Source organism: Diospyros lotus, chromosome 1 (genome assembly GCF_014633365.1).
Source record: "Diospyros lotus cultivar Yz01 chromosome 1, ASM1463336v1, whole genome shotgun sequence".
NCBI lineage: Eukaryota > Viridiplantae > Streptophyta > Magnoliopsida > Ericales > Ebenaceae > Diospyros > Diospyros lotus.
In genome coordinates, this window is record NC_068338.1 from 54,229,768 (window position 1) to 54,240,560 (window position 10,793).

General features: G+C 35.4%; 1 protein-coding gene across 3 annotated transcripts; it reads left to right on the plus strand.

Moving 5' to 3' along the window:
- Positions 1 to 290: 290 nt before the first annotated feature.
- On the plus strand, positions 291 to 10,586 carry LOC127793171 (tubulin-folding cofactor B-like). Of its 3 annotated transcripts, XM_052323969.1 has the most exons (10): positions 291 to 457; positions 619 to 751; positions 1,101 to 1,245; positions 1,545 to 1,696; positions 2,415 to 2,533; positions 3,116 to 3,177; positions 3,581 to 3,622; positions 7,426 to 7,559; positions 9,277 to 9,346; positions 10,225 to 10,586. In XM_052323969.1, the coding sequence occupies exons 3-10, from the start codon at positions 1,144 to 1,146 to the stop codon at positions 10,270 to 10,272; spliced, it is 729 nt and encodes a 242-aa protein (XP_052179929.1). In that variant the 5' UTR covers positions 291 to 457; positions 619 to 751; positions 1,101 to 1,143; the 3' UTR covers positions 10,273 to 10,586. The 3 variants fall into 3 exon arrangements, with proteins under 3 accessions (XP_052179929.1, XP_052179921.1, XP_052179937.1); XM_052323961.1 differs by lacking the exon at positions 619 to 751 and having other exon boundaries at positions 10,225 to 10,584; XM_052323977.1 differs by lacking the exons at positions 619 to 751; positions 10,225 to 10,586 and adding an exon at positions 10,014 to 10,211.
- Positions 10,587 to 10,793: the final 207 nt, after the last annotated feature.

A 10,793-nucleotide genomic window follows, 5' to 3' on the forward strand; every position in this document is an offset into this window, starting at 1 on the left:
TTGACGTTGAACAAAATTCAGTAAGTAAATAATTACATTTTTAAAATTCAGTAAGTGTATGTTAAATTAATTTTTGTCATGTCAGATCCCATTAGTATTTTTCATTTGTAATAATTGATGGAGTTATAATTAATGATAAATGGTTGACGTTGAGTAAAATTTAATGAGTAACTTATTATAATTTAAAATTTAATGAATAAATAATTACGACTTTAAAATTTAATAAATGTTTATTAATTTCACCCCGCCAGCAAACCATTGATAACAAAACTCGGCCAACCCAATAGTATTGGGCCAATACGATCAACAACCCGCGCTAATCTCCCCCTTTCGTTGCTCCCGACTCCGAAAATGAAATTACGCAGTGGCTGATATAGCGATACTCATCCAGAGACAAACCAAGTGATCGTCGCATCCCCACGAGCCCTGAGTCCTGACAACTCTTTCCCCCCATTGTGTGAGCATCTTTTACCATCACTTTTGTTGTGATCTGACTTCCATTGATAATGTATATGTCAAGTACCCCTCCCGATCCCCAACCCAAACAAAAAAGAACAAATTTTGGTGAACATTTTGTCTGATTTTTGTTTGATCAATCCTTTTTCTGGCTATTTACAGTTTCGTTACGTCTTTACTGTGGTTTCGTCGTTTTGAAGTCTATGACCCATTTGTTGCTGGGCATTACCACTTCAACTTCCATTCTTGTTCGTCTTGCCCGTAAACTGTTTGATAATCTGTTTCACTGACAATGGTTTGTTTCCTATTTCTTTGGGTAAATATCAGTTTATGTCAGAAGCATGGATTTTCTTAGATCTTTGTGTGTGTGTGTGTGTGTGTTTTATCTATTCCATCAATTCATCATAACATCTCACATGTTGGTGTTCTTAGATTTTTAAGCATTGTGATGGTGAGTACATTTGTCTCATGGGCTCTGTCATACATTTCCGAATCTCTACTATCCAATACTTTGCTGAAGATGTAATTTTTCGGCTGTGATCAACCGATTTGCTTTTCGATCCCGACTATAATCATCTTGCATCAGACATGTGCATATCCATAACTAGATACATGAGCTGAGAGCCCTAAGTATTTGACGACAGATAAAAATGTATAATTAGTAGATACGGAAGGGGTACCACAGGCATGGGGTCTCGCCTACAGGTTGAAGGGGATGAGTCGGTTCTTTTATGCGTAACGCATTCTAACCTCAGGAGTTTCTCTGCTGATGTTCGCTTTTCTCTTCAGGTAACGAAAACATAAGACATTTCTTCCCTTGAGTTTCCATATGAGTGTTTACAAATGCATTCTTCTTTCAGTCCGTTTTTACTAGTTTGCTAGGTAGTATTTACTTTCTTTGCTACATGGATTTCTTTTCTTTTAGTTTATATATTATTAATCTATTTATTTAAATCTCATACCCAAAATCTATTTCATTTACCTTTTTGAAGATGTCCATTTTAAACTAGTAAGTTATACATGAAATATGAGCAAGCTTATCCGTTTTTTCTGTGTACCTTGACCAATGTCTGATACTGTGCTGGTAGATGACAATTGAAGCTGTAAAAGAGAAGCTCTGGAAGAAAACTGGTACTTCTGTTAATTCGATGTGCCTTGAGCTATATGATGACACCAGAACTAAAGTTTCAGATCTTTATGACAACTCAAGACCTCTTGGTTTTTATTCCCCACAAGATGGGTGAGTTGAATCGTTCTTTTTCTTTTGGCCCCCTTCATCCTCCAGGAATGTAAGCATTTATGGTTGAACTTTACATCTCCTCTTTCTTTGTCTCGTGACTAGTGCCGCAGATTTGCTCCGTTCTAGATAAGTGTCAGAGACACCTCTATAGATAAACCATGTTCTTGCTCATAGTTGGAAACCCCCACTTCTTCAAAATTTCTAAACGTGCGTATCCGATGCCACATGTCCATTATATTATCAACTAGTTGATGGTACTCACAAGATGTTTCTATTGATGTATATTGAGACTTTTGAAAGTAGGAGAGAATGGGTAGTCTCCACCTTTTCTAAAAACTGAGTAAAAAGAAAGTTTGGCATTTTGTATGTATCTGCAATGCTTCAACCATCCATTTGATGCATTCTGATACAAGCAAATAATAGAATTATACAGTCTATTTCCCTACCATTTGGTCTTATTGTTCAAACCCAAAGTTTTGGAGATATTAAAAGCCTTGGATGAAAGATGTTTTGCCTTTCATTTTTAACCTATGCTCCCTGAGGTGCACTGGCACAAAATTTTAGACTGTTGGAAAATCAATTATTATATACATTAGTATGGCTTTGTTTGGGTTGCATTATTGTCCTCTTCTTTCGGGAAGTTGTATCCTTGTTTCAGTATTGTCCAAAAGGGCTGTTCCTTTATATGTATTGGCTTACTTCTCCTGTGTTATCATAGGTTTCGATTGCATGTTATTGATCTTGATCCTTCGTCAGTAACGTCTGGTGGCTTGTTGGAAGACACTTCATTAGTGGAGAAATACAAAATATCGGAAGAAGACTATGATAAACGTGATGGTAAGCCTTGATGAACTAGAAATTTTCGATCTTATAGGAGCGTTACTTTATTGTTATTTAGGTTTAGTTAGCGATCAAAGGTAAGCCTTGGTAGCAATGGTAAGGTTGCTCCTTTGTGATTGGAAGGTCACAAATTTGAGTTGTGAAAATAGGCTCTTTGCGAAAACAAGGGTAAGGTTGTGTACAAAGACAACCCTCCCTTGACCCTTGCAAAGTGGGGAGTCTTGTTCATTTTGTACGCCCTTTAGTCAAGGTTCAATTTTTCATTTCTATGTTTAACTTTAAACAGAAATGGTTTGATACAGAAAGGATTTGTGATACAGAGTTCGTTAGCTCATCATATTTGCTGCTTTCTAATTGTCTATGTACATCTTGTAACCCTTAACTTTATGTGGCACTATTGTTTTGAAACTCGTGGGTATCATGATTAGTCTCAACTTAATGCAACATGGCTTTATTCTTTTCCTTTCTGGGACAATTAATAGCAGTGCTTTCTTCTTGGTTATGATATTGTACTTAAATGTTTAGATTAGCACAGGAAAATATGTACTAATAACTCATGGGTAAGTTCTTGTGTCTCAGCCACTTTTAGGAAGTTCAAAGAAAAGCTGGCCCATCAAACTCCTCCTGCTCATGAAACCAAAGTAAGCTTCGGATGTTGTATTAGCATTAACATAACATAAGATGATTTTTGCTGTTCAGATTCCCTTGGTGCTTTCGTCTTCTATGTTTATTTTATTTTTAATCTCTCTTGCTCACCTAAACAAATTGGTACAAACTGATATCTCTTATTGTTTTTTTGTGGGTTCTTATTTTCGTTATTTTTTTATTTTGTTGATAAATATAAACTGGTATCTTGTTTTGGCCTACTTCTCTAGGTAATTTCTACTTGTATGAAAATTTGTGTGGGGTGCTTTTTGGTTTATTTCTCCTGCATTGTCATGTTGATTAAGTTATTTTTATCTACTCATATCTTTTTTGTATTTGGTTTCTGTCTATATTAATGTGGACATGGATTTTACTTTCTAGTCTTTATCCTTTCTTCAGATATCAGACAATTACATGGAGGAACTATGTGCAAACATCAAGGTTAGTTGATCTTAATGGTTTATTTTCCTCATCTTTGCCTTTTCTGTTCCAAGATTAGCAAACTGTTGAAATTATATTGTTGTGACATTATGTAGAGAATAATTAACTGATAAGAAAAGATGGAACACCATGCAAATTATTATTTAGTACTTGTAAGCATAGTATTATGGGGGAAAACATGATAGTGCCTCAAGACAGAGCAGTCTTATTAAAGGTGCGCCTAGGCTCACCTTGGGTACCTGGAATGCTTCTAGGTGGGTGCAGACCATCAAGGCGTGCTTGAGCTTTTTTAATTGTTTTTTAGGGTTTTTATTTTACTGTTTAGTTACTTTATTTAATTTTTTACTGTTTAGGATTTAAATTCATTGCTTCAACTACAGATTTGACAATGAGTAAAATGACTACTACTTCAAATGCTCCAATTGAATTTGAATTAGATGAAGATGGAGAGGGAGATGATGTGGAAGAAGATATTAGAGATGATGCTTTTAATGATGAAAATATGAAAATGTTTGATCTTGATGATGAGGATGATTTTTAAATTATTTAAAATGCATAATTAGTTAATCTTGATTAAGATTTAAGATCTATAAATTGTTTAAGATTTAATTTAAGTAGACTTAAAGACTTTTATATTGCATCTTTTGATATTTTTTTATTGTTCTTTTCATCAGTATATGTTGAATTTTTTAATTTCCTTGATAACATGCTTATGAATATGTTATTTGGAGTTAAGATCTATTTTATATCTTATTCTTTAACCAGGATATATATATATTAGTTAGCATGCGCCTAGTTCCGTCAGGTGCACATCTAGCCTTGCGCGTTGCGCCTTAGGCCTTTAATAACACTGAGACAGAGAGATTAATATAGGTTCAAGCATGCCCCGAGATATTTTGGTTTACTGGTGTTGTTGACAAAATAACACCGTGTCAGATCCGTGATTTGACAAAGGGAATTCTCTCTGATCCGAGAGAGAATTTGCAGGAATGTGAGAGAGAGTGTAGAATTAGAGAGTTGAGGGAGAGAAATCAGAGAGAGTGAGAGAGAACTAGAGAATTAGGAGGGAAAATGTTTTGATTCCAATTATCAATTCCTAGCGTTCAAATGAGCTGGGCCAATCTTTTATACGGCCTCAACTTGGGATTGGCGCCAAAATGGTAGCCAAGTCCCTTCTATAATTAGTACAAGTTGCCTAACGGTTTGCATACAACTTGCATTGCTGGAACCTTCTACTAGCAAGCTAATTCCCTCCAAAATTACAATTATAGCTATGGATAGCAACAAAGTAAAAGGGTCGCAGCCTAGGTATGTGACACACTGTACTAGTATTTTGAATATGTTTTTTATAATCTTTAAGTATTAATATGTTTAGCAATTATCTAAAATGCACAAGAATCAACACCAAATTTGCTGTCATTTTCTCTGTCTTTTTTCATTTCTTAATGACAAATGTTAGAGTTCATTTGTTCTAGATTAGGGTTTGTAATGTGAGGGAAATATTATGTTGTATTTCTTCGGTTATTTCTTCTAGAAATTTAGGTCTGACCGAGTTGTTGTAACTGCTAATTTTGGACAGTCGGTCAGGTAGCTCTCCCGCCCTCTATGGCTTATAACTAGAGGCCGAGAGTTAGGCTTTTGGGTATGCTTTCTATTGTGGGTTTTTTCAAGTTGTCTTGGGGTGAGATTGTGCAGTGAGGAAGAGTGAATATCTTTCTGGTATACAACTCTATATAGCTTTCAGGTTTATGGGTAAGGTGAGAGTTGGGTTTGAGTGCACTTGTAATCTTGTTTTGGTATTCAAGATAGTGGAGAAAGCAGGGGCGAAAGCCAAGTTGGATGTAGGTTTTTCATTGAGACCGAACCAGGGTAAATCTTGTGTGTGTTGTGCAGTTCTTGGTTGGTTCTTGATTGTATTCTGATTGCTATTCATTTGCAAATTAGAGAGAGTTCGTTGGGTGAGTTTGAGTGATTGAGTGATCATATAAAAGGGTGAGATCTAGGTTAACAACAAAAAAAGTCAGATTCAATAAATTGTCTTTAGCATTTGTATGTGAAGAAATAAGTGGTTGGACCCTTGGGTGTATCAACTATATGGTGGTCCTCTTTTGCTTTTCTAATGCCAGGAGTCAATTTTTTCTAGTGATATTACTAGTAAGCACCAATAAGCAACATGGGTTTGAATATCAACGGATAACATTGCGATGTGGCTAGGATGGGAAACTAGCAAAACTAGATGGCACAACTTATGAAAAGATGTGTCATGTTTTAAATTTTCTTTGCCATGTTGGTGGGTTCATTTTTTGTCTTATCCATGTTATGTGCTTGTGCTTATGTTTATATTTCTTAATATATCATATAATCAAATTTTAATGTGCATGGTGGCGAATAGGGCATGTAAAACATGTGATGAATTAATTAATCCCAAAGAATTGGGAGGGTCTCTGTTCATCTGTAGTTTGACTTAAAAAATAGAGCTTTGCAACACCTCATCCTGTCTATAATAGTTTTGGTTCAGAATCTACATAATCAAGTAGTGCATGTGAAATTAAAAAAGTCAATACCATAAATCTTTCTGTGACTGATAGATTTATGTCACCAAATTTGAACCCACACGGTTATTTTGTGAAGTGAAATGCCTTGAATACCTCTTATCTTCTTGTGTTAATAAAATACTACCCTATATTTTGTTTTCTGGATCTTCTAGGAAAATCTTATTTAACTTAAATCTATATCATTTATATTTGTATAGTTTGTCCTTTAATATATATGTTTTTTCTTTTTGGTGTTTTGTGTATCCTCAACCAAAAATCCAATTAATTTATGCAGGTTTGAATGGGATGGTGTCCGATCCCTTGTAGGTTTAGGATGGGGAAGGGGACCTGCTTCTATATATGGATGAGGGATAAAGGTTGATCCATACCCAAAGCCCTCCCTATTCAGATAAACAGCAATAAAAGAAAAAGAAAGGTGAGAGATGAGAAGAAAGTAAGAAAGGAGTCAAAGTGTCTATTTGTCTAAATTACATAAGTATAGGTTTAGACTGTACTCTGGGGAGTGATGATTGTGAGGGCCATGGACTTAATCAACAATTGTAGTATTAAAAGGAACATTGAATTACATAGGAAAAAAATAGGAACATTGTACCACTGCTGTTAGGGCTCCTTTTTCTACAATTGATAGTTATTAATTCTACCCTGACTCCATGGTTTTCTTCTTAGCTAGCTTGAATGTAATACTCACATTAGATCACTGATTCTGCATTACTTTTTGGGTGCTACTACCACATTTGTTCATTATATGTTTGCTTTAATAGACACAAGTGGTAACTGTTTTATCATATGACTCTACATGATGGGAGAAAAGATGCTGTTGAGGTTTAAGATTCTCAGTTTGCTGCATCTTTTTATGTGTTTTGAGTATTCTGCTGTAAATATGCTATTGTTGTGAGTCTGAAAACAACAATATAATAACCTGTTATTGTTGAGATTTACCTGATAATATGGGTGGTCAATCATTTTCTTTCATGCCCTTTTTTATGACTCAAATTTTAGTACCTGGAGAAATTGAGTTGTTATTAATAGGCATATCTGGTATTCAATGATATTATCCTCCATATTTTGCATTAGGAATGAATTTGTTTACAAAAAATTCCAACTTTTTGTTCTTATTTTCAAAATTTACAAGTTTCAGAATATCAGTTACTCCCTCTATTTTGTTTTTTGTATTATCACATGAAAGAGTGCACATCGTTATCTTTAGTCATTATCTTGTTCTTACTCTTCTTGTTTTCTGCTCTAAAGGTTGGAGATAGATGTCAAGTTGAACCAGGAGAGAAAAGGGGTGTTGTCAAATTTGTTGGCAGAGCAGTGACTATTGGACCTGGTTTCTGGGTAGGAGTCCAATATGATGAACCATTAGGGAAACATGACGGCATGTAGGTCAACTTTAAACTTGTTTTTCCTGGATACTAAAATATTATTTATGTACAATTTTAGATACTTGGTAATATTTTGGCCATATGGTTTTGTAATTAGTGTCCATTCTGCTGTGCAAATCTAATTGTTCTGAATGTTTCACAAGAAGTTAGTTCACTTGCGTACTTTATTGGCACTCACTTGCACAACTTAGTGATTAATTTGTTAAAAGTCCAGTTGTGGCACGAAAGTGCAGACATAGTTAGTGTGCGCTGAAAGGAGGGTCTTTTTGTATGCAGCCTTACCCTTATTTTGCAAAACGCTATTTCCACAGGCATATTTCAAAGAATTATAAATCACACCACGAAGTGGCAGAAACTGTTGGTAATGGGTTTAGTCACTGGTGAAAATGTATTAGGTGGTTCATGACAGTTCTTTTCCCAAGTTTCCTGTAATGGCAACATATGTGAATGTCATAAATTGAAATGCAAACAAAAAGTCCTCATGACTATTTTAGAAAGATTCTTTGCCAATAAATTGGAAGTGCTGGGTTTTACAGAACCTTTAAATTTAAAAAGTCCAGAAAAGGATTATGTATGGATTCACAGTTCTTTTATTTTAGCATTAAATCCCAATATTTATTTTCTTCAAACTTGCAATTTGTTCATTTGTTTATGATCAACAGATACATGTCCAAGTGAAGGACACGTCTCGTTTTTCACATTAATAGAAAATTAAAAAATTTACATAATGGTGGTTAAATAAACTATAGTGAGGATGGTGATGGTTGTGGCAGTTTGCTTCTTTTTTTTTTTCCTTGTTTAGGGCCCTGGGGGGAGGGGGGTTGTATGTTGTTTTTGCTGCTGGATTGAGATTACTAAATAGGTGGCACTTCTAATTTGATATCCATGGGGCACATAATTGTCATGACCCCAAGGGCATTAGTTGTAATTGTTTCTTGTTTGTATTTTCCTTAATGTATAGTGGAACTTGAGTTGTTAGTTTGTTAGTTGCTTAGTTGGGTAATAACTGCAATGCCTATAAATAGGCTGTTGAATGAAGAATAGGGGCTATCTAATTGAATGAAACATTCTGTTTTCCCTCTCTCTCTCTCTCTGTCCAAACCATTCCCTTCTCTTCTCAACTTCTCCCTCTTTCTGTTCTGTTTTCTTTCCCATTCTGTTCTTCTTCTTCAAAATTCCTCCAAAATCCCATTCTAAACCCTAGGGTCGTGACAATAATATTGAGCCACTGATATTTATGTAATCCAGCACAATATTGATTTTCTGGATGTAGTAAATGTAAGTAGACCTGTTAAGGGACAACATGCTAGTGGGAAGGTTCCTCCATCCCTCTATTTTTCAGATTAGGGGTTCTACTACCTGATTAGTGAACCTCAGGGATCACAGACTGCAATTTACCCTTTATTTTATTATTTTAGTTTCAAACTCTTCTGGTTGTTTCAGAATTTTGACTGGTAAATTTTATATCATGCTAAAAAGTGGATGGTCTTTCTCATGCATCACCTAGTGATGGTCTCTCATTCATTGTCATTTCAACCAGAGGTGCATTAAGGTCAGCAGTCCATAATCTAGGATTGCTGCAGAGCCATTTCTTTTCCTCCTCTCTTGCTTGAGATTGCTGCATTGTTTTTTATTTGGTATTAGATGTGGTGAAATTTATTATTTTTCTCTTCATATGTCATGGTCATCAATTTTTTATCTCCACCAATTTCAGGGTTAAAGGAACAAGGTACTTTGATTGCCCACCGCTTCATGGTGCAATGGTCAGACCAGACAAAGTAAAGGTATGCTTGCAACATCGTTTTTCCTTTTTAGCAACTTCAATATAAAACTTAAAGAAAGAAGGTATTGTCATGGAGATGACTGGAGGGCTAGGATTCATGGTGATGACCGTGCCTAGTGGGTTAAGGATTGTGACGATAATGGTAATTTAATATAAGAACTTGGAGTTGCCTTATTCTATATGGAGCATTCAAGTAATTGGTATCTGCCTTTTTATCGAATAAAATAAGTGCAAGCCAAGGCAGCCATTTGATGATGCAAACGAGAGGGACATTTTTCCTTCCTTCGGAATCAATGTCGATAAATCTAAGTCAACCATAGAGGTATTTTCTTTCCATGTGTGTTTGCATTTTGAGTTTTATTGTAAGAAGGCAACATGTTGACATGAAGCAAAGAGATATTTTCAGAAGAATTCCTGCTCCAAATGCAGTGAAAGATCTGAAATATGTTTGAAGTCTAAAATTGTTAGTTTTTAATAAGAATTGCAAGTGCACATGCAGAACCAAAGATTATAAACTTAAGAATATTTGGTTTTGATAATTGACAATAGATTTGGTCAGGCACTCGGAATCATCCTATATATATATATATATATAATAAAGCTTCTGGCAAAGAGTGCTCATGTACTGAAATCTGTCGTTAGTGTAATTTCTTCTTTTTGCTGGTTAGCTCTGCTAGAGACCGATTGACGTCAGATTTGGTTTGGCACTGGCAATCATACTCTCAATGATGAGCCTTCTGGCGAAAGAACATGGAAACATTACAATTATAGTACAAGTTGAACGCTACAGATCTGAATGAGAACTTTGTCTACTAGAATAGGTATTTCTTTCTTCTTCTTCGTTATTCTTGTTGAATGCCCAACCTAAATGTTTTCCAGGTCGGTGACTACCCAGAACGGGATCCCTTTGAGGAAGACGAAATTTGAGTAAAATGATGGAGAAGGCACTTGGGTGAGTTCTGTTTCAACATTATTGTTTGTACCATGGCATTAACCAAATTTGAAGGCTTTAGGTGAGAAGTTTATGAAGAGACTTTTGAGAGTTGGAATTTGGTTTGACTAATACTCGTTCATATATGTTGAAAGAATGATGACAAACAACTCCAGTTACAGACAAGAGGCTTATTGTAGATGGGTCAATCTTATCAAAGTCTTCATTTCTAAAAGATATGTATTTTCAACTGTTGGCTGGAAAATAAGTGATATGGACACTGGAAGTAGAATCACGGGGAGCTCTGAAGTCATAGAATGTTTATGCTAAGCATTCTATGACTTGTTAAAATCATGGGAACTATAAATTTTCAAACACCCTATGTTGCAAACACGTACACACAATACATAATAGCAATAGGGTCCTGCATCTCCCAAGGAGCATGAGCACTAGGCTTCTTCTGAAGGACACAGCAGTGGACGATCCACAGTCCACTGCCATGATTCTCCAAAACCAT